Genomic DNA, 23537 nt, shown 5'->3' with positions numbered 1-23537 from the left:
ACCGCCCTAAGGCACCTGGCACACAGAGGTGACACAACCTACAAAAAGGTATGTACAGTTTATGTTGCCACTGACAAGGTCAAACTTATTTGCTCCTAGAGCTACTGCTTCTAGCATCTTGTCCTCCAAACTCAAAACGTTTCCTCAGAATTCTGGGATGGATGTAACACAGGTAACAGAACCTAGACCTAGTGAATCAGCATCAGCTGAATTGCTCACAACCACAGGGAAACCAGCGAACTATTCTTTCTGCCTATAGACTCTTATTTCTCTTCTGTCCATCCCCACCACCACTACCCAAGTTCATGTCATTATTATCTCCTGCTTGATATACTGCAACAGTTTCCTAACTGAGCTCTCTATCAGATCCATCTGCATCACACCAAATATAGATGGATATATCTCCATAATATATCCAAAAGTAACTTCCTAAAATGCCAACCTGTCCATGCTATTTCCCCATTTAAGACCCTTCGATAGCTTCCCATTGCCTTCAGGTCAAAATCTAAATTCCTTAGTATAGCATATAACACTTCTGGCTTCTTTCCCTCAACCCAACAAACCCTCTACCTCAAACTTTTATCTTCTGGGCATCCTGAAGTAGTTGCAGGTTCACGAACAGATCCTGCTGTCTCACCACCCCAGACTTTCCCTAGGATGCTGCTTCCCTCAGCTTAGATTGTGCTTTCAAGGCTAACTCCAAGATGTCCTATAGGATGACACCTCCTCTAATTGAACAGGTACCTCTCTTCATGCTTCCATAGTACAAGTCACTTGCCTATTTCACAGCGCTAGTAGTGGATTACAATTGTATTTTGATTGTCTGCCTCCTCTATCCCTTTAAGACTCAATTCCTTCAGGGCAGAGCCTGAGAATTCGTCATTACATCTCCTATGAACAGATACCATAAGATCTGGAGCTGCTTTCCTAAAATACCAATCCCTGGAGAAGCCCACAAATCTATTCCACCTCTTCACTGTATCAATGAAGAAAGTGAAGCTCAGACAGGTGGAGTAAATCATCGAGGTCACATGATTAGGGGCAAGCTGGGTATGGAACTCCAGTCTTCAAATTCCAAAGTCCCAAATCTTTGCATTCCCCAAATTCTTCTGCCTTGTTCCCATTTAACACTTACTAACATTTGCATTTGGATACAAAAGTAAATATATCTTTTCATAATAAGGAATATATTTTCCCTTGATTCCTTTGGTGCATCATTAAAAACAAATTTAATTATTAAAAAAAAATTATTCATGTTTTAATACTTGATTTGAGTAAAACAGTAAAAATCCATGCAGGATAAAAGCTGCATTTCCTCAACTAGTCCAACAGGGGGCAGCAACTACCAGTAAAGTGAATCACAGGACAGGCAAAAATTCTATTCAGAACTCAAGAGTAACACCAAACAGCAAGCTCAATTCAGTTATTGAAATGGAACCTGCTGCTACAACATATTGCGAGTGTATTGCTTATTTATTTAGTACTGTGTTTTCCTTACAGATCCTATGTTTACTGTGTTTGCAAACAGTAAGCTTTGTTCAGTTTTTTAAAATTGTATCAGTTATTTTGTAGATTCCCTGAGATATAGAGGTTCCTAAATCATAAAAAGTAGAAACAACTAAAAATAGTGGAGTCCAGGAAGATAAATGCCACTGGGGTTATATTTGTGTGCCTTACACCTCAGATATCCAAGTTTTTTTTTTTTATAAAAACTCTAAATTATCCTACCTACCTCTAAACACTTCCTCTCACCACTGACCCTGTTCACTGTCATTCTCTCCTGTCCCTAAACCGTACTCCCCTAGCCTGTGTGCACTAAATACTTCATCTTCCTGTCCCTGCTATTGAGTTTTTCACTAAAACTATCACAAATATAGATATTGAAGGAAGTATAAATACTGAATAAAATTTCTTTAAATATCAAAATCTGCTCATGAATACAGATTAATAGGAACTTCCAGATAAAAGATTGTACACTAAATGAAAGCATCTAATTTCTCCCCGTCTCAAAACCCTTCTAAATCTACAGAAAAGGAATTTTTAGAAAGAGAAACATAATGGAAGGAAGGAGACTACAAGGTTGGGAAGAAGAAGCATGATTGCAACCAAATTTCAAAGCTAGGGGAATAAATGGAAGGACTAGTGGCAACCCAATAGACCTAAGAAAGCTCAGTCTAAAACCAGAAGTGGAGAAAACCAATCACTGATCCAAGTTATACTTAAGGATCCTCAAAAGGCTCAGGAATTAGTGGCACCAGGTATCTATGAAAATGGATAGGATGGGGAGGATGGGGTAGGCTAAAAATAATAAGATTGGCTGAAAGCTGATTAAGCAGTTAGACCTGTAGATCTTCCTGTGCTCCCACCGTTAGACCTGTAGAACTTCCTGTGCCCCCACCCCCCACATGTCATTGGGAGACTGTCCTCTCTTACTACAGCAGAAGTCTGTATGTTTATTCTTAGAAGAGGGTAAAACGAAGGGTCTCTGGATTCGGGGATACCAGGCACAGTTGTGGGTAGGGATTCTATACAAAAAACAAAGTTAATCTATGCATACTATACTCTGAGACATCCAGCACCTCCCCCTTTTAGTTTCTCTAAACCCCAGAAGCCTGGCCCTTACCCTTGAAGCAGAAGATTGGAAGAATCTTCTCTGGGGAATTAACAAAACAAAACAAAACACCTAAAGCTACTGACACAGTCCAAGTGGACCACCCAAGAGCTCAGCTGTCCAATATGGTGCAGCCACTCATCACTGAGTGGCTGGGACTACTGAGACTCCTAAAGGGGCTAAGTGTGATTAAGGAAGGAATTTTTCATTTTATTTAATTTTAACAAAATTTGAATTTAAAAACTAATATTTTATTGTTATTGTTAAACTTAAGTATGTTTGGTTCACCCTGGGTATGTAAATCTACTTTCACTTGTAAATTTCACGAAGTCTAAATACACATCAAGTTATTTTTTACGAAAATTTAGAATCTGAATTGAGATGTGCTACAAATGTATAATAAACACTGGAGTTCAATAAATATTTAAAAACAAAATGCAAAATAGCTCATCAGTAGTCTTTACATTTCTTACATATTGAAATAATATTTTAAATATATTGGGTTAAATAAATTATATTATTAAAATTCACGGGGGTTTTTCAGTTTTTTCTTTTTGCCTTTTTCTGTGGTTATTAGGAAATATAAAATTACATATGTGACTCACTGTATATTTCTATTGGACGAGGCTGTCCTACAGTAGAGCACACAGCCAACAAGCCCTAGCCCTGCACCCAGAGCTTCCAATCAGTTTTTTAGTACTTCATTCTTAAACATTAGCAAACAACCCAGGCTTATCAGATATCTGAGGAGTTATTAATATGAGAAAAAAAGCAACTTGTCATATAGAGACTATGCAAGGAGATTAAAGATTTAAAAAATCATTAATATCCACAAGAAAGAATGCCATTTTAAAAAGAAACATTCAGAGGAAAAAAGAACTCTTAGAAGTTGAAAATGTAAGAACAAACTCAAGAGAAAGCTCAAATGAAGGATTGGAAGGTAAGAACTGAGGAAATCTCCCAAAAAGAAGTGCAAAATGACAGAGATGGAAAAATAAAGAGAGAAAATACAAGAAAATTAGAAAATCAGTTTGGGAGGTACAATATCTAAATTGGAGTAAACAGAGGAACAAATCATCAAAGAAATAATTCAATCCCCAGTACTGGAAGATGAGCCTCTAGTACAAAGAACAAAAATAGATCACACAAAGGCATATCACAACGACATTTCAAAACACTAGGAATACAAAGAAAATTCTACAAGATTCAGCGAAAGAGAGGAAAGGTGACCATATACAAAGGAATCAAAGCAGCTGTGGATTTTTTAACGATACACTAAAAGCTAGATGACAATGGAACAAGGTCTTTAACATGTAAAGAAAAACAGTTTCCAACCCAGAATTCTATATACCCAACCAAACTATTGATCAAATATAAGTTCAGAATAGACATTTAGCTTTCAAGAAATGTATCCCCATGTACCTCAGGTAGCTATTGTAATATATGCTCCACCAAAATGAAGGAACAAACCAAGAAAGTCGAATACTTGAAACACAGAAAACAGGAGACCTAACGCATGAAAGAGGTAAAGGAAAGCCCTAGGACAAAGATTCTAGATGACTACTCCTTGTTACAAAGCACAATTAAAAGAAACCCATAAGACCTGAGCCAAACCACTGAAGACTGTCATCGCCACCAACCAATTTGCTTCTATCTTGTTAACCTGATGAGCATGACCCAGGTTCTTGGCTTGTCTGATCCGTATGTTAATAGTTTCTTCTCTTCCTTCCAGGCTCCACAGCCTGGACTGTCAAGGACACTTCACAGAATTTTTCTACTTTGACTTACTAAGAAGAGCTGAAGGTTGGTTGTGGTGAACTTTGAAGCAGAGGACACAGACCAGTGTACTCCCCTGACCATACTCCTGCTGGATGTCTAGTATTTGGCTGTCATGGCAGCCTTGCCAGATGGTCAACTGTGATGAGCCCTATGTTCCCCCAGGTCTCCATGGCCAACTAATATGCTCAGAAGGAACTCTTGTAAATGCAGAGGATCTAAAGTAGGATAGTACTAGGTTATTGTCTTCTCTTCAGCACCTCCATCTGACAGTGGCAATACTGTCTATTACACACGAAGTCTAGATTTTTGCTTGTTACTCAATTTTTATAATAATCTTTCATTTATATGCAAACAGTTATTGATAGAAGCAGAAAATATTTTATTTAAAAAAGAGGTAGAACAACATTTATTCCATAAGAATTGTTTTTATTCAATTGAATTAGATGAGTAAATAAATTTCTAAAGGTCATTAGCTGGTACAGGGAAAGACTTTAACAAAAGTGCATTTATTAAAATGAGCTTCGCCTTCTCCAAAAGATTCTCAGTATTATCAAATCTTACTTAAATTGCTCAACAATGCACTGCATCGAAAGTAACAGCATCAAAAATAAATACACTTGGCTGGGTATACTCTGCATTAAGACCATCAATCAACATAAAAATAAAAAGCTGTCCCCTCAACTTGCCTTTCAGAGAGTAATTCAAGACTCTGATTCAGTCACCACATCCTAATGTAATATGTGGTAAGATAAATCTTTTGAATACCATGTACAGGAAATAAGAAACTTCCTAGACACTTCACAGTGCTGTAAGAAAACAAAAATTAAAAAGTCAAAAGATCCAAATGTATGCCCTGTGAGGCCAAACTAAATGACTTAACGAGCTTGAACATACCCTGATCAATTATTATCATCATAAAAGCAAATGAACTTCCTTATAAAACTTCCTTTCTATAACTGGATTTGTTGCAGTGGTGATGGTGGTGTATCTACTAATACTTAAGACTTTTAAAAAGTGGGCTGATAGAAATAAATTTGGCAGTCTTTGGGACAGAGGTACCCTCTGCTTAGTAACAGAACTGGACCTATTATATACTCAAGGATATAAGAAAATTCATCCAAGGGATTGATTCACCTCTACCCAATTCCCTGAATCTTTAACTTTTCCCTTCAGTCAGAAAAAGGACATAGAATTCTCAGACAATTAAGGATGATCTCTTGGCACAGGACACTTATGCAGCCAAACAAAAGGTAATCAGGTAGTATCCATAGCAGCAGAGAGGTTAGCAGGGATCTAAAAAGAAAATATGATTAAACATTACTCTGAACATAGAGTACATTACACAGCAAAAAGTGTTTCTAATTCCTACCACTGTGTTCCCAAGACAATAATCATGGACAAATAATCCCATGAACCACGTGGCTAGCACACAAGGTAATAGAAAACCTACAACTGTAAGCTTCTATCTCAGTACTTTCTAAAGATTTTGTTCAGGCTAACTTATACGGGACAAGTACAACTATACCCAAGCCCTTGGCTACGTGACTACCAACAGAACATCATGACTAAATGCTACTTGGCCCCTACTCTGTGATGATTCTGGGTGACCCAGGATCCCTGGAACCTGCAGGTTTTCTTATAATACCTTTATTTGCAATGCAATTCACAAACAGCCTCAGTATACTCAGTTCCTAACTCTCCCTCTCCTGACATCTGTCCTTGCTCATGGGCTAATTCAGTGTGAGGGAAATGTTCAGTGTGGGAGGTAGAATTCTGAGACATCTCCCAAAATTCCTAGGCTGATATACACACCCTGTATAATCACCAGGACCGTAAATATGAAATCACCCCTATGATTAGATTATAGGATTTGGCACAAGTGACTTTTAAGAAAGGGGAATTATCCACGTGGGCCTGACCCAATCACATGAGCCCTTTAAATCTGGGGTGAGAGGTAAGAGACACAAGGAATCAGCAGTGTGACATTTTCTGGCTTGAGCACAGAGGAAGCCAAATGTCGAGGATCGAAGGCAGCCTCCAGGAGTTGAGCACCAGCAAAGAAAGAGGGACCTCAGCCCTACAACTGCAAGGCACTGAATTCTGCCAACTACTTGAGTGAGCCTAGAAGCAGATTTTTCCCCAGCGTCGGAAGCTGAGAACTGGGGCAGCTGACACCTTGATTTCAGCCCTGTGATACTAAGAACCCAGCCACACCATCCATGCTGGACTTTTGACCAATGGAACTGTAAGCTAATAATAACTGGGTTTTGTTTTGAACTGTTGAGTCTATCACATAGCAGTAGGCAACCAATACATTAAGCAAACTGACAGAATTTAAAATTAATCTAGAATTCGGGCTAAAGGAAAGAAAAACATGAGTCCTGGTTTTTTAATATCTGGCATCCTAAAAAACCGCAAGTATTGGGGGAGGGCAAAGTGGGTAAAGGGGATCAACTATATGGTAGCTGAAGGCAACTGGACTTTGGGTGGTGAACACACAATAGGATGTACAGATGTCAAATGATAATTATATCATTTGAAAATTAATGATTGTATTAACCAGTGTTATCCCCAATAAACTTAATTTAAAAAAACTGCAAGTATGATTTTGAAAAAATCACTTTAATTCCTCATGCTTCAGTGCACCTATTTATTAAAAAACAAAACAAAACCAAACACACACTTAGGGCCACTGAGATCATTAAATGGAGTGGTGAGAGCTCATTCTGTAAAGGCAATTGTGGTATTCTTACTATATAAGGACTTACTGTAAAATACGCACCTGATAACCGAAGTAGTTGACACTGCACTCAAAAACCATGGCACTCTACGGCCATGCCACCCTGAACGTGCCCAATCTCATGGGATCTCAGAAGCTAAGCAGGGTCGGGCCTGGTTAGTACTTGGATGGGAGACCACCTAGGAATACCAGGTGCTGTAGGCGTGAAAAAAAAACAACTCATGGCAGAAGCTATTCCTCATCCATAATTATATACTTAACCATAGTCAATCATTTCGCAAAATGAACTAAAGCCCTTACCCAAGCCAGGCTCTAAATATTTTACATCAGAGCCTTCTTCAGACATTTTTGTAACTTTCTGTGGACCAGATCGCAAGTTGACCGGGGGCAGGAGGAACCCTGTCTTGTTCACCTGATGTGCTCAATATTTAATATTTTTAAAGTTAGCATCACTATAGATTTAAGAGCATCATCTTAAGCATGATTCACTCATTACTTTATTGAAATTGAACAAACTGAGGAAAAGTGTCAAGTCAGGGTTTATGACAGTACAGTATGACTGTCACAGACAGCTCAATAAGCTATCAGACCAAATCTTCAAGAGTAATATCTTGCCCTATGAATGTCTGCCCTGATGGGTTCTTCAGCCCATATACCAACCCACAACATATTTGTTAGCTGTCTTGGGGGAAAATATTCAATTAGGGAACACATGTCACCTAGGGAGTCTTCCACCTCCTCTGAAAAGTTATAAATGTTCAGTAAAGATACTGGTTAAAATGGGAAGTGTCACTGCAACCCAAAACAATTTTCTTTCTGATCCTAATCTACCCACCTGGGAAGCATCAGGTAAGGTATCTGTCATTCGGAACCATATAGAACAGAGAGCAGGGTCTGGCTCTGATTCACTTATTTATTCTATCACAGACAGACATTCAGTTCCTTAGGATAGTGAGGCAACAGAGGGTCATAACATGGATTTGAATTCGATCACCAAGGAATCCTATTCTAGCTTTGCCAAAGAACATGTCACATTTCCACTAAAAGACAGTAAAGGCAGGATAAGATCTTCTTTTCATCTACCGCAGTTCCAGTCTTCCTATCTTTAGGACTATGTTGTCTCATAGGACTAGTGTGAAGAATAAATAATAAAATGGATTCAAAGCACTTTGTTTTGTAAAGTGCTTTGTAAAAGGTAAATAATAAATGAGGATGGAACTAATGAAACTTGCTGGTCTCCCTTCAATTCCCACTCCTTATACAGAAATCAATTAGAACCAAAGAGAAGGAAATAATGGATGTCTTCAAATGTAGAGAACGTTCCCTTCCATTTTCAAGGAATGGCCCAAGGACAGCATCGAATAAGTCAATATCTCATTTACCATTTATAGCAGGGATCCCCAACACCCAGGCCGTGGACTGGTACTGGTCCGTGGCCTGTTAGGAACCGGGCCACACAGCAGGAGGTGAGCAGCAGGGGAGCAGCGAAGCTTCGTCTGTATTTGCAGCCATTCTCCAGCGATAGCATCACCGCCTCAGCTCTGCCTCAGATCATCAGGCATTAGCTACTCATAGAAGCACCGGTCCCTGGTGCCAAAAAGGCTAGGGACCGCTGATTTACAGAGAAATAAAACAGATTCTGACATTACTACTTATTGGTGCCAATAGCCTAAACGGGAGCTGTGTAGAACTGAAGCAGCCCCTTCAAAAAAGAAAAGGAGTATGTCAGAGGAAAGGAATTCTAAGAGAAGCACAAAATGACCAGGGATTGAAAAATATGAACTATAAAGTTAATTGAACATTATAAAGTTAAATGTGTTTAAGCAAAGAAAACTGGAGGTTATCAAGTGGTCCCCAGAAATGGAGATAGCACACCCATGTTCCCCATGATCACAAAGGAAAAAACACTAAAAGAATAAGTAAGACCCTAGCAGCTCGTCCATTTAGTTTCACACTGTGTAGGCAACCCCATTGCTAAACTCGGTATTGGAGAGTTAAACCCATTAGAATTCATACAAGAGACAACGAAGGGAACATAGTACAATCTAAGATCTCCTATTCCCAATTAAAAGAGTTCTTTTGATCTACCCTCTGCCTTTCAGGGAGCCCTGAAAGATTCCAGGCAGTGACACATGTCAAGCACAAGTTAGGAATGCCTTGTAAAGAACATTAGGTAAGTAATCCATTTCCTGCTTCAATAAGTTACATATGAACTTGAAACAATTTACTTACAAATTCAATGCAATAAACTCAATTTCTCTGACAACTGTCTAAAACTGATGATGAGAGTCTGCTTTCCAATAAACCACATTTCCTGACTGTAATTAAAATGAGGGGGAAACTATCTGAATATTAGAATTCAATCCTCTGACAGACAGGTCCGACATATGTTCTAATAATCTTCTATTAGTCGAAGAAGGCAAGCCTCTTGGGGGAACTTTCTGCCTACAGTTTAGCTCATCTTGAAGCCCTGAGACTGGCACAGCCTGCATCCTAGATAGCTGATAGCCTAGAGGGAAGAAAGTCCACTCAAGTTTCACTATTCCAGCTCAGCAGAACAGGTGGAAACCAGACTGGGAACATTGCATTCCTCCTACCAGTCCATCCAAACAAACTCCCAGTGCATTGCACTATGAAGCACTTGTGGGTTGGGAAAACAAACTACCAAAAGAGAAAGTGCTCAGGTTCTGGAAGTCCTAGTTTCCTATCAAGTATCATGAGGTGTGGCAGACATGCCCATCTCTTTCGCTGTCAGAAAGGAGGTGCACATACATTGTCACCTGGTGAAAGAACAGTCAGCAAAGCTTCCTCCCTTTCAAACACCCTAAGGTTCTGAGAAACCTTTAGAATAAATATACAGAAAATAACTAATGTTAACTTATTTTACCAAAGTTTCAACAAATTTCTCAAGCTCCAAATACTGACTGATACTTGTTCTATACTTGCTTACTAGGCCTCTCTCTTTACTGCCTGAAGCTTAGAGAAAAGACTGTGATTACGCCTTTAAAAAAGGGGTGTTGTCCATTCATTTGGAGACAGTGACTCAGGAATACTGTTTCTCAATCTCCGTAGCAACCATTTTCTCCTCCCATGTTGTGATGTGAGTACCAGAACATCTACTCTTCCTCAAGGGTGGGCACGTGTCTGACACACCCAAGGTCTGGTAGACAGGAAGTTCCTGTAGCTGATATTGCTTCTACATATACAGGCACCAAGTAGGAGGCCACCTTGTTTTAAATCCCACTCTCAACCCTTTCATTTCTAAATGATGATTACACCTCTTTTTTTTTTTTACCCTCACATCATTCCTGAATACCCAGAAATAATCACGGCCTACTGATAATAGCTTAACTGATCCAAAAATTACACTACCACTTAAAAAGCCAGACTTGATCTTATGAAACCATAGCAAACATTTTCTGGCCTTTTACAAATCTAGAATAAGATTTTTTTTTTTTTTTTTGAGAAAATCTAGGGGGAAAGAGGAGCATGGGGTGAAGTATCATTACTCTTCCATCAATACCAGAAATATAAACAAGAGTTAAAATAAAGTCCTTCTGATACTTCTAGCAACCTTACTGTGTGGAACTATATATATCACACAAACATATACAAAATTTCATGCAAAAATACTCAGGCTCCAGAGAGACTTTCATGTATCATGTATTTTTCTCTTTGGTTATATTTAAATATAACTATAATTTCTGGAAAACAAGGTAGGAAATTGTTTTACTCTATTTTTATATGCATTTAGGTTTCCTTGGAAAAATGTGATCACTTTTCTAATAAAAATTATATTTCCATTTCAAATAAAAGTAGCAACTTGTAAAGTTTAGAAAGCTGGAAATGTTTTATAATACACTGTTTTAAAAGTAGAAAGTGTGTAAACTGTAATTGTAATATTGTAAAAATATCTGCACAGTGATGACTAGAATATTCAAATACTATGTAAAATTAAAAAGAAAAATAGAAATTTGTCATTCTTAGATATTCTTATTTTGAAAATGTATACGTCTCTTCTGAAAAAAAAAAAAAGCATAAAAAATTATTAGCACAGCTTCTAAAAGCTGAGCAACATCATCCAATTCCCATCTTCAACATGCCCGCCGGTATTTATTCTTCTCCAGCAGCACTTTGTTTAAGTAAACACTCTGGCAAGGCACAGTTACAAAATTTAGGGGCGACAACACAATGTGAGAAAGAATAATGAATAGTTAGTGGAATCTAAAAGCTAGATCACCTAATTACATGATCTTAAGCAACTTAACACCTCCAGGCTTCAGTGTCCTCCTCATTTTAAGAGGAGGCTGAGTCAGATCATTTCTAGGGTCTCTTCAAAGGCCCTTGAAGACTGTGCTTAGCGACTGCTGCTCTTTCTGAAGGCAGCCCAATGCCTGCTGCTTGTCCGATAGCACATATCCTACAGCGGCTTCTCACCACTTCTTCTTGTGGTTTCAATCACAGGAAACAGACGTCACCCATGGACCTAGAAGTAAAACGAACAAGCCCTGGCGGATACAAAGGGCTGCCAACTAAAGCCAACTCTCATCTTTTTAAAATACAACAATCAAGAAATCACTAGAAACCTCTATGCCTGACACACATCTTTCATAAAAACCAACAAAACTAAAAATATCTCTGTAGACCCCATGTAAGCATGATGAAATGATTTTAGAACAGCCCAAAATTACTTTGCTTCTATGACCAGATTAAAGAATTGAAGGGACTCTATGGCTGTCAGTTCAAGAAAAAAAATGGGGCACTCCTACTGCTACTAGCATTTTTTTGTGGAGATCCAGAGAATTCCTGAGGATGTAAAGACTTATCCTTGCCTTCTTTATTTAACATTCTATGTAAACCTTTCTGTAGTCATTTAAGATTGTGATACAAATAGATTCAAATACCATGGAGACTCAGAAATCATTCACTTTAAATGTATGTTAACAATCCCTAGAGCACTGGGTCAAATACTGTTCTCATTCATAATGATAATAGTTAACGGCCATGTACTGCAGAAATTAATGCAGAGATTTTTAATCCTGTAGACAAGTTCCTTCATTAGACACAAGACAAAACTATAAGATTTTATCTCTAAAGAGAAATAATTTTTTCTCAACAGAGTTCTTCTGGCCAGATATAGTTACTTTAGTGATTCTCTCTGCCTCATAGCTACCTTTTGAGAGGACTACTAATGTTTTCAAAGCTATCAAATCTCCCACATCAGACCACAGAAACTGAGAGCTTTGAAAATAATCCCAAGATTCTATTAAAACTAAAATACATAAAAGGATATTGCTAACGTGAGCTAAATACCACCACTGCTCTTAAGCACTTTACAAGCTAGATAGGAGATAAGACCCCCCCCCAAAAGATTAATTAATTAATTCATTCATTCTCTTTCTCTGCCTCCCTCCCTCTAGCCCTCCCCCTTCTATATTTTTTTTTTGCAGTCATGAAAGACTAAAGAACATTTCAAATAAGCATGCACTCAAAACCTGTACTGCACTGCACTACAGAATGTTAAGAAGAAACAACAGGGCCCAAAGACGGGCTCAGATTGTTCACACAATGGCACTTCCCACCTGGGCCCACAATTTGGCTAGCTGAAGAAAGACACATTTTTTGAAATCTAATCTCTGACAGTCTGAACAAAGGGATGTATTAAAATTTATAAGGACCGGATAGCAAACAAACTTAACTATCTAAACTCCCATCTAGGTAGCAGAAATGATTTGCTGGAACCTTAACACGAATCCATTCATTCTTGGATATGTTGATTTACTGTCACCATGATGTATTCGCAGGACCAAAAATGCACCAACATTCCTCATGACATGTTACAAAATGCTAATTTTCAGTACTGCTTTCGTCAGGTTTCTCCAGAAAGAGAACCTAAAAGCCCTTCTCAGGACTAAAATAATCTCTACAAACCCAACCACTCCTCTTTGCTACAGCCACACATTCATACCCCCGTGCCTCTGTTTGCCCTGCTCCCTATCCCATGAAATCCCTTCCCCCTCCCTCTTCCCTACCAATCTTTGGATTTCCTTCCAGGACCTGTCATATCCCCCATCTTCTACGAAGATAACGAGCACTACTCGCAATTATATTCTGGATCATTTATAGAATTTGTGACATTAGTATAGACCTTTGAAATCATTCATGCTAACTCTCTAATTTTACAAGAAAAGTGGAGTGACTTGCCCAGAGTTCACATTAATTAGTAGCAAAGTCAGACTAAGCAGCAATACGTGAAAAGACTACTGCAGAGAGGGTAGGAGATGGGGGTTCCAATCTTAGACCTCGTTGAAAATTTGGGCAGATCACATCTCTAGGCCCACATTTCTTAATCTATAAAATAAAAGGTTTGAATTAAAAGCTTTTTAGCAACCTTTCACTGCCAGCATTCTAAGATTCTGAAACATAGGTCTTCTGACTCTCAGTTGAGTAATCTTTCCACTTAGTTCCTTTACTTCTCTGAATTTCTACAGCTTTTAAAGTATATGTTCATGGCTTTAGAACTTTTTCTACCCACTCTTCTAGACCAGGCTGAAATTATAATCTTTTAAAAAGCAAGGACTGAACCTGACAAGACAACCACATGAATTTTTGATGTTCAGCCTTTTGGATCTAGGGTAGATCTATGTAGATTCGTACAAACAAGAGAAACTATTTTCTACTCTTTGCCATTATTCATACAGAAAAATCCTAGTTCCGGGTACCTGAATCTCTGCAGTAATGTCTTAATTATTAACCACAGGCAAATAACTGCCAGATCTAAAGAACAAACTTCTACAGTCCCCAGACTCAGAAGAGACCCTGGAGTTATTAGCTATTTGTAATCCTTATGGTCAAGTGTCAGGGCCACAGAGAGAGATCTTTAAGAATGCCATATGCCAATTCTAAAATATAGTAAAGATAACTGAAAAGATAGTCTAATAACAGCTTCCTCCTCTCCTCCTCATCTGTCACCACTACTTGCTGCTCTCAGCAATTTAAACAACTAAGATTCCTGACGGGTGATGCTGGTAGAGCTGTTCTACTTACAAAGGAGACAAGGTTACATTTCAAAAAATAATAATTTAGAGAATTTTTTAATAACTCATGAGTCAGAGTAAAGATAGGCTTTCCAGCTACTTTTTCATGCCTAAGATAAGAAAGGTTTAATTACGATTCTTGCAATGGTTTCAAAGTCTAAATTACTAATGCAAAAAGCAGTTAGGTATTTAGCCATTGCACTTTGTACATCTAGACTCAATACTTTTTTCCCACCAATTAAACTGGAGGAGAGTTCAGTTTTAACAGACTGAAGTTGTCAAAGGACTCGAAAGAGGTATCAAAATTATCTAAGAAATTCCTAGAGGTGAATACTCTTTTATACTGAAGGTGCAAAAACTGGACACACGTAAACTGTCAGTACAATGTAGTGAATAAGAACATGGGTTTTTTGTTTCTGGTTTTGTTTTAATCAGTTAGACCTAGGTTTGAATCCCAGTTCTATGACCTAAAGCAAGCTGCCTGATCTCACTGAGTTTCAGTTTAATTACCCATAAAACAGGAACAACAGTGCCCTATATTTTATAAGGCTGATGTAGAGATTAATGAGATAATGAATCTAAAGCTCTTTAGCACAGTGCTAGGGCTATAATCAGTATGCAACAACTGCTATTATTACTGTTATTATTATTATTACTCCTTGCCCTTCCAGTCTGGTATGAATCAATCTTCCTATCTGTAAAGATGCTGAACATTCATTAATTTTTATAGATAGACTGACATTATACAACCTGTAGCACAATGAGTACAGGCAAACAAAAGGTTTCTAAAACCACCTAAGAAGAGGAAAATGATCTCAGGACAAATGAGATCTCAAAGGTCCCCAATCCAAAGAGTATCAGAAATGTTCTGTCTTGCCTACAGGTGAAAATTTATACCCTAAAGACGATGTATAGAATATAACTCACAAATCTACAGTAGAAAAGAGGAGAATTTTAGCTAATCTATAAAACTTATAAAAGAAAAGCGAGGAGAAAAAAGCATAAAGGAAAAAGGAAAAAGATTAATTGGACTTCATCAAAATTGAAAACTTTCACCTTGCACATTGTTAAGAAACTGAAAAGGCAAGTCACAGGAAGAAGGAAATGTTTTCAAAACCTATATCCAACAAAGGACTGGTATTTAGGCTACAATAAAAATGTTCAATGGACAAAAATTTTGAACAAACACTTCAAGGAATTTACAGATAGCAAATAAGCACATAAAAAGAGGATTAATATCAACAAGGAAATGCAAATTAAAGCCACACTGAGATACCACTACATGTCCACCAAAATGGCTAAAATTTAAGACTGATCAATGTAAAATGGTACAACCACTTTGGAAAAAAGTTCGGAAATTTCTTTAAAAAGTTAAATACAGACCTACCATATGACCTAGTCATTCTACTCTTCAGTGTTTACAAGAGAAATACAGGCATATGTCCAGACCAAAACTTGTACATGAATATACATAACAAAAAACAAAAACAAAAAATAAAAACACAAAGCCTGGAAACAACCCAAATGCCAATCAACAGGTAAATTAAACAAACTATGGTAAATCCATACAATGTAATACTATTTGGCAAAAACAAGAATGAGCTACTAATAAATGTAACAACATATACTATGCTGAAAGAAGCCAGGAAAAAGGGTTTATACTGTATGACTCCATTTATATAAACTTCTAAAAAATACAAACTAATCTATCTCTACAAAAAGCAAATCAGTGGTTACCTAGGGATGGTGGCACAGGGAGGAGGGACAAGGAGGGATTACAAAGCAGCAGGAGGAAACTTTTGAGGGTACTGGATATATTATCTTGACTGTGGTAATGGTTTCACAAATTGAGCATTAAATATATGCAGTTTACTGTATGTTAACTACAGTAAATAGAGCTATAAAAAAAATGGAGGGGGGCGGTGATGTCCAAATGCTGTGTGGCACAAAAAACGGTAAAGACTCCTAAACAAAATGTGAGCTACTCCAGATAATTTTTTTAAAAAGGGAAGTGAGGGTTATTTTTTACCTGATCCTGAAGAGCTAACAGTAAGAAAGAAAGAAAGAAAGAAAGAAAGAAAGAAAGAAAGAAAGAAAGAAAGAAAGAAAGAAAGAAAGAAAGAAAGGAGAAGAATGAAAGAAAGAAAGAAAGAAGAGAGAAGAATGAAAGAAAGAAAGAAAAAAGAAAAGAAAGAGAGAGAGAGAGAGAGAAAGAAAGAAAGAAAAGAGAGAGAGAGAGAGAAGGAAGGAAGGAAGGAAGGAAGGAAGGAAGGAAGGAAGAGAAGGAAAGAAAGAAAAAGAAAAGAAAGAAGAAAGAAAGAAAGAAAGAAAGAAAGAAAGAAAGAAAGAAAGAAAGAAAGAAAGAAAAGGGCAGCTATATCTGAAATATAGGTCTACTACCAAGGTATACTTCTTGGTTTTCTGTGACATTCAGGAGCAAAGGTTTCTAAACCACTCTCTGTTGGGTCCTTAAAGAATGTTAAACCTTAAAAGAAAACAAATCCTGTGCTTACACACAGTATTATTCCTGAAACAAGGAAAAAGTCATGGAATCGGAATTCCAGAAAAATAATCCAGGCCACCATAAACTCTATCTGTATCTGCTACCCTAACAAAATGCCAAAGTAGCTACTGCCTAAGGACCACTTATAACCACCAAGGATGGAATTTCCCATATTCTATATAAGAATGCTTCCACAGAAGAATGTCATGTGTTTCTCTTAATTCAGTTCCATTAAGCTTATTCTCCTTTGTGTCCCCTTAATCTATTCTATCCTCCTTCTCAGAGGAAAGGAATTTAAGCAAATATTTAAAGAACAAATTGACACTCTTTAATTGTCAGAGTCAAGCAACAGAGAGCCAGTTTCTTCAATTCTTTCTCTCTCAGTCATATCTTCTAGAAGTGTATTTGTTTCTCCTATATAATCTCTTTCTAGGAGTCCAGCTACTCCAAGATTCTGAAATTTACTAAAGGAAATGTAGAATCCAAACCATGTGCTTCTCTTCTTCCACTCCTCTTCCTCCATTCACTCCTTAGCCACCTGATGCTTCCAACCCACAGCTGTAAAGACGGCTGCACTGAGTGGGTGTCTGGGCTTGATGACATTTGAAGTCCCTCCCAACTCTAAAATTTAAGACTGCCATTCACAGCAAGATTTAATCAATGAATGGAAGTAAGACTCTCAGAGTTGGAAGAACAATGATTCACCCAGAGTTATCCTGTAATTGGTGGTAAAATTCATTAAAATACTGGTCTCGATATTTGTCTTTTTCTTCAGTAATTCTTTTACTTTCTTAAAAAGGATTACTTGATTCTAAAAACTGTTTTTTTTTTGTTTTTTTTTTTAAAAAGGGTAAAATATGTTCCTGGTAAAATAGTCCTTACTTCTCAATTTTAGCTTTGAGATTCTAAGAAATTTTAGTATCAACGGCTTTTACTGTCCTGATTCCTCAAAAGCCTGGCTGATCATTGAAACTTGAACCAGCCCCTACAGAAGCAGGGAGGGACTAAAAACAAAGAGGGAGGGATGACAGGCAGCTGGGCACAGGGAGAGTGTTGGCTTTGTCTCACTGAACCCTAAGAGCAAACGCCCACTTTGCTGGTGAGTAAGAGGTGAATTTTTTCCTAGAGCTTTCAAACAAAAGTGGTTGGGAATAAGTGGTTGGACATAATAAAGAAAAACACTTAACGCAAAGTTTGTTTCAAATGGGGATGCTTTTTGTAACCATGAATGATTTCAGCTGAGACATAAAATGGGAGAAAAACCATTTGCATATATAAACCATATATAATACCTAGTATTTCTTGTTAATAAACATGATTTTAACCTGTTCTAAATCATATGTGGCATAAGCTTACTTTTTAAGCCTCTATTACATTTCACTGAAAATATAACTCTCCAAGAATAACTTGGCAATTCATTTATAAAATACACTGAGGGCCCCAGGGGATAGCAAAAGGTTATTTTATCATACAAGAAATAAAATTACTCTCTTCTGACCCATATGCCCATCAACAAAGTTTAATCACTTCTCACTTACTAATAATTAGCTTTTATAATAAACATAATTTATAAGTCATAACGTTTTCAACTCTTCTTATAAAATACTCTAACATTTACCAACTCTCCCATGGCAGCGATTTTAATTCTGAGGCATTCTCTTAGTTTCACCTCCTATGAAGGAGGATTTCTTTTGAGACAAGAACATGTAACATTATCAAGTGGATCCTTGGGCTGTCTTTAAAGACAAGTCAGCAAGAAAGCCAGAATTTTCAAGGTATCATCCTGTCATCTTAAGCACCTCCACAACATTCCTGTAGGCTTCCCTCCCTCTTTCCAAGCTAAGTAATCCCTGTGTTTATCATCTTTCAAAGAACAGAAAAAACAAAAATGACTTGTATGAAGCTCTCTGTATACTCCTTCGTTTTCTGTGACCTTTTGTATCAAAATTAATGTCTCCTTTAAGAGAAGCAGAAATCTGCACAAACAACTCCACTTCTTTTATATTCTCTACCTTTTCTAATATCTGTTTAACATCCTACCTGACATCCTTCACCTTTAACTGCTGTCATTTTGGACAGGGATCTACAACTAAACATTTATACTTTCACTATCACTTTGCTTTTAGAAGGGCATGAAACTGCAACCTGGTAATAATTCAACATAGGCATCCGAGATTAAACAAGATTTTAAAAATTATCTACTTTCTATTTTCTCTAATTCCACATTGAAACTCATATTTTACAAAGTTATGCTTCTAGCCGAAACGGGTAGCAATATTCTTTCTTAGAACAGATCAATTTCTTGAATGTATGAGAAGACACAGAGTCCATACAATGCAGGAATAGTCTCCTAATATATTGGTTATACTTACTTCCCTAACACATATTTCAGAAATCAGTCTATTTGACACCCACATCCATCACTGCTGAAAAATCAGAAAACACTCTGTTCATTTGGAATTTATTTTCCTTCATCTTCAGGACTTCCAAAAGGAACTAGAATAATGCTAGAGAAGGGATATGCTCATGGCCCAGGAGAAGACAGACTCATAAAGAACCAAGGGGGAATACCAGGCAGCCTGGCTCCAGCCACACACGTCAGCATCTCTTACAACCATCTATTTTTAAAAGATGATGCCCAACCACTTTTCAACTTAGACTCCATCTCCTTTCCACACAAGATGCCTCAGAGTAAGAGCAGATCTTAGGCAATTTGTGAGTGTGAGCTCTGTGTCCTCATCAGTTGATCTGTACTTAGAACCTGCATAAGCCAGAAAAGGTATATAGCAGCTAAAGGGATTAGTAACCCCTTGGATACAAACAAATAACCTTCCTGCACACGAAGGACAAACCAGTGCAGTTTTATAAAGTACACTCTCAATGGGGTTCCAGAGGACACACACTCTAAAAAAGGTGAAGCAAGCAAACAGCTTTGAGTTCACTTTTAGCCTGTAGTTCAAGAAAACTAAGCCTTGGATAACAAAAGCACACTAGCAATCTCGCCTACTCCACCCACCCACAAAAAGAAGTGAATTGCAATGCTCCTCCTAGTCTATCATTTCTACAGATTTTTCATAAAAAGGGCAATGAAGGAGACAGAATATTCTGATGCCTTGAGGTATGTTATAGTTGGCAATAAAAAGGTTAAGAAGCACTGCTTTTCCGGAAACTTTCCAATCCCCTAACTGCTAATGCAATTCTCCTTCCTACCTGCACCACACGTTTTTTAAAATTCAGCAAGTTAAGGGTTAAGACCAGTACCTCAGCAAGAAAAGGAGAACTTGGTTCAGCCCCACCCTCTCTCAAGCAAATACCAACAACTCTGAGCCAAATCCGCTCAGCATTTGCAAGACTTCCCGGACTTTCCAAAAAACAGGTGAAAAGGAGTTATTTCCTGAGGTATCACACCTTCCAGCATCACACAATTAGTAGATTTCACACATTTGTGAAGCACACAAGTGTTATATAAAACAAAAACACATATAAAACTCTATTAGGGACTTAAAAACATTTACAAGTCACAAAGGTCACTATAAATCAGCAGGAATAACTGGAACTTGGGTGAGAAAGGTCAGACACCACCCGTGGAAACAAGATCAAAACAAAAAGATACAGAAATAGAAGGAATATGGGCCCTAGAACTTAAATCTTAGAAGAAAAGCTCTCTACCTAGAGAGTAATTCTTACCTTAAAGAAAGAGGGAAATGTTGCTGTAGTCACCATAAGGGAAGAGTCACTTTACTATTAACCCTACATTTCTGGAGAAAAAAAGATGTTCCCCAAATAAGAAGAGACAGTTCTGACAGCCTGTAAGTCACTAGACAGTCCAGAAGCACCCACCTTGCTAGAAATAGGTACGAAGAGATGAGTCACTATTTTAATTCTATTTAGTACTCGCCACATCTCAAATCCTCTAAGTCCCAAAGCAGTATTTTCTTCCTGATTCCATCACTATCAGTTTTCTTCCCAAACCTGTGGCATTGAGTCAGTATGCTGAGGGGTGGGGATAAGAGCAAAGAGAAAGAAAGGAAAAAGAGAAGCCATTTGGCTAGTGAAAAGAGATTCTGGGGTGGGGGCATAATTGTCTGGAAGAGAAGACTAAATAACTACAGTTACAACTAGCAAATGATTATTAGGATCCAAGACCCTTTCCCTCTCTTGGACAGTACCCTAAACCTTTCAAAGCTTTTACAGTAAAAGGAAACAGCTCTCTGGAGAGAGGAGTAAGATTTAGTGTGGGTGAAGGTAATGAAATATGTTAGGGTTACATGAATATCAATATTCCTTCAGACTCCGATTGGAAGTAATGGGCACCTGAGGAAAGCTATACTCCTCTACAGGTAGGAAAAGGGGTGCCAAGTAGCCTTGGGGCACAGGAGGTGGCAGAAGAGTTGAGGAGATGGTTATCATGGGAAAAGTAAAGAAAGCAATTCAATTACTCACAAACTTCTTGGACTTGCAGTCTAACTTCCTCCCCATGGGGGAGGTTTATCATCATTCTAGGTCAAGAAGGGCATAATCATGAAAAAAGTTCTAACCCCCTGAAAAGTGATAAGCAACAGGGCAAAGTGACAGGTTCTGTGGATAAACAGTGGGAAGAAAATTATCGTTATGCCCAGTAGGACCTGGACATGAACCCATTCCGGCAATCTCAAGGACAAACGTCCAAGGGAGGAGGGAAGGTAGGGCCCAAGTCAGGTAACATTCCCGAGAGAAAAAGATTATCAGGTGACACCGAGCTGAGGGCCCAGAGAGGCGACTGGGAGGGAGGAAAGTTAGCAGGTGAAAGCGATCAATCTTGGGGAAGGAAGTGACCTTTAGAAGAAGCAAATAAGGAGATACCAAAAAAGGGAGGAAGGCTAGCAGGAGAAAATGGACTCAGAAAACCACAGAAAGCCAAGAAATAGAAGGCGTGTATGGGTAATAAAGAAGAAAGGAAGTGGAGCTGAGAGAAAAGAGATGGGGCTGAGACCCGCCAGGGCTATGGGGGCGGAGGGCAGAGCGTGCGGGCGGGGAGATGCAGGAAGCTCCAAGGTTGCCGGGGCAAGAGCCGGGTGGGACTCCGGGGCTCCCCGAGGTCCTGGAAGGGTAGGATGTTGGGCTGTGGAGCCCAGGACCCAGCAAAACGAGAAAGGGAGGCGCGGGGGCGGCTCCCTAGAGACAGGCGTGCACCGCTGGGGCCGGCTGCGGAGATCTCCGGGGTCCAGAGGGCTGTTACCGGGCCGGGCTGAGGAAACGGGGTGAGAAGGACACTCACAAATTTCTTGGATTTGCCGCCGTCACCGCCCGCCGCAGGCAGCTCGTCCGGGCTCCGGCCCTTCTTCTTGTCCCGGGTCCCACGGCCGGGCCCCAGGCCCCCGCCAGGAGGCTCCATGTCCTGGTTCGTGCTGGCTAGTGACCACGCACCTACACCGCTCTCGCCCGGCAGTTCCAAGCCGTCCGACGCCGCCCAGCAGCTCCTTACCCCGCCGCCGCGCCCCGCCTCATTAGCATGCCGGGCTGCGCGCGCCTCATGAATATACAACGGCGACGCCTTGCTCCCGCCCGCCTGCCCCACTTCCGCCCGGACCTACAGCCCCTACCAATGGGGGAAGGGAGAGGGGTGGAGGGAAACCGCGGAAACGCGCTACCTGCCCAGCGGGCCTAACCATTCGTACCCACGTGGGGGGGTGACGAGTGGGCGGTGCAACTCTGCGGCTCCAACTGCAACACGCCCCCTGGCGGTGGAAGTAGCTCTGGCCTTTCCATTCCCATGCACTGCCCACGTGGCTGTAAAGCCTGGACCCTCTCAAATCCCAGACCAGGATATTATCTGAACCAAAATTCACATGAGAGACTGTTATCTTGGCAGAAAATGTAATGCCTGGATAATAGTTTTTATGTGTGCAACATTTAAATTAAAAAGTGACAGTTATCATTTATTAAAAACTATGTGCCAAGAACAGAGCTCCGTCCAAGCAAAGTGCTAGACTGGAACTTGATTGGCCCTGCAGTTACATTACCTAGTTTTGAATCCCAGGTCTACTACTTTCCAGTTCTGTTTTCAGTACAGAAAAACGGTTTATTGCCGATGTATGCCTAAATGATAGGCATGATATATATAATGCATTTGCTCTATGCCAGGCACTATATAAAACACTCTACATGTATTTATTTGCTCACTGAATCCTCATAATGGCATGCCAGTTTCCACTAGTCTCACCATTTTACACAGAAAATTTGAACTTTGAGACTTGAAGTGACTTGCCCAAGTACACATAGTTGGTAAACATTTAAATCCAGATTTGTCTAACTGCCAAGCCCTATGTTTACCCGGGATTCCCTACTGACATAAACTAAACCTGAGTGAAAATAACAGGCATTCTCTGAGTGTTTCTTGCTCTACTAGTTTGTTTCCTCCCTTGGTAATTTCATTCATTCTCCCGGCAACATCTGTTCTTTGTGTGCAAAATATGTGATACCCAGTAGGACCCTCAAAATATGGACTGAATTATTTTGCCCACAGCTGGCAAGATTGCAAATACATGTTCCTGGAGGGCAGTCAGTGACTCACTCTGTAGCCCCCAGTGTTTAGTCTAGGGCCTGAACCTATTCGGATTGCAGGTACTCTGAAAAGTTGGTTGGCTCCTAAATCTGGCCTTCGTCTCCTGTGTTCTACTTTCTAATTGCCTGATGGAAAGTTGCATAGAGCTGTCCAGACCACATTTCAAACTCAATCTGTCCAAAACAGTTCAAAAGCTATTTACTTTCTAAGCAAGAGTGTTGGGAACCAAACAGGATCAAGGCATGAGAGTGACCCATCTATTACTTTTTTCCTGTACCACTGTCTACATCTGCGATAGCATTTACTTCACTCCTTACTGGATT

At 39.1% G+C, this 23537-nt stretch overlaps 1 protein-coding gene and 1 pseudogene across 2 annotated transcripts in view; one reads left to right on the top strand and one right to left on the bottom strand.

Moving 5' to 3' along the window:
* DIAPH1 (diaphanous related formin 1) overlaps positions 1-22147 on the bottom strand; it is an 82856-nt gene extending 60709 nt beyond the window's left edge. The window contains exon 1 of one of the 2 annotated variants that reach the window (XM_036225155.1): positions 21928-22147. In XM_036225155.1, coding sequence (XP_036081048.1) covers positions 21928-22044 — 117 coding nt within the window. In that variant the 5' untranslated portion in view covers positions 22045-22147. The remainder of the gene's footprint in view (positions 1-21927) is intronic. The other variant, XM_016124114.2, reaches the window with a different exon arrangement.
* LOC118605901 lies at positions 7216-7334 on the top strand (annotated as a pseudogene).
* Positions 22148-23537: the final 1390 nt, after the last annotated feature.

Source organism: Rousettus aegyptiacus, unplaced genomic scaffold (genome assembly GCF_014176215.1).
Source record: "Rousettus aegyptiacus isolate mRouAeg1 unplaced genomic scaffold, mRouAeg1.p scaffold_m13_p_7, whole genome shotgun sequence".
Lineage (NCBI taxonomy): Eukaryota > Metazoa > Chordata > Mammalia > Chiroptera > Pteropodidae > Rousettus > Rousettus aegyptiacus.
This window is presented reverse-complemented; position numbering and strand designations above follow the sequence as displayed.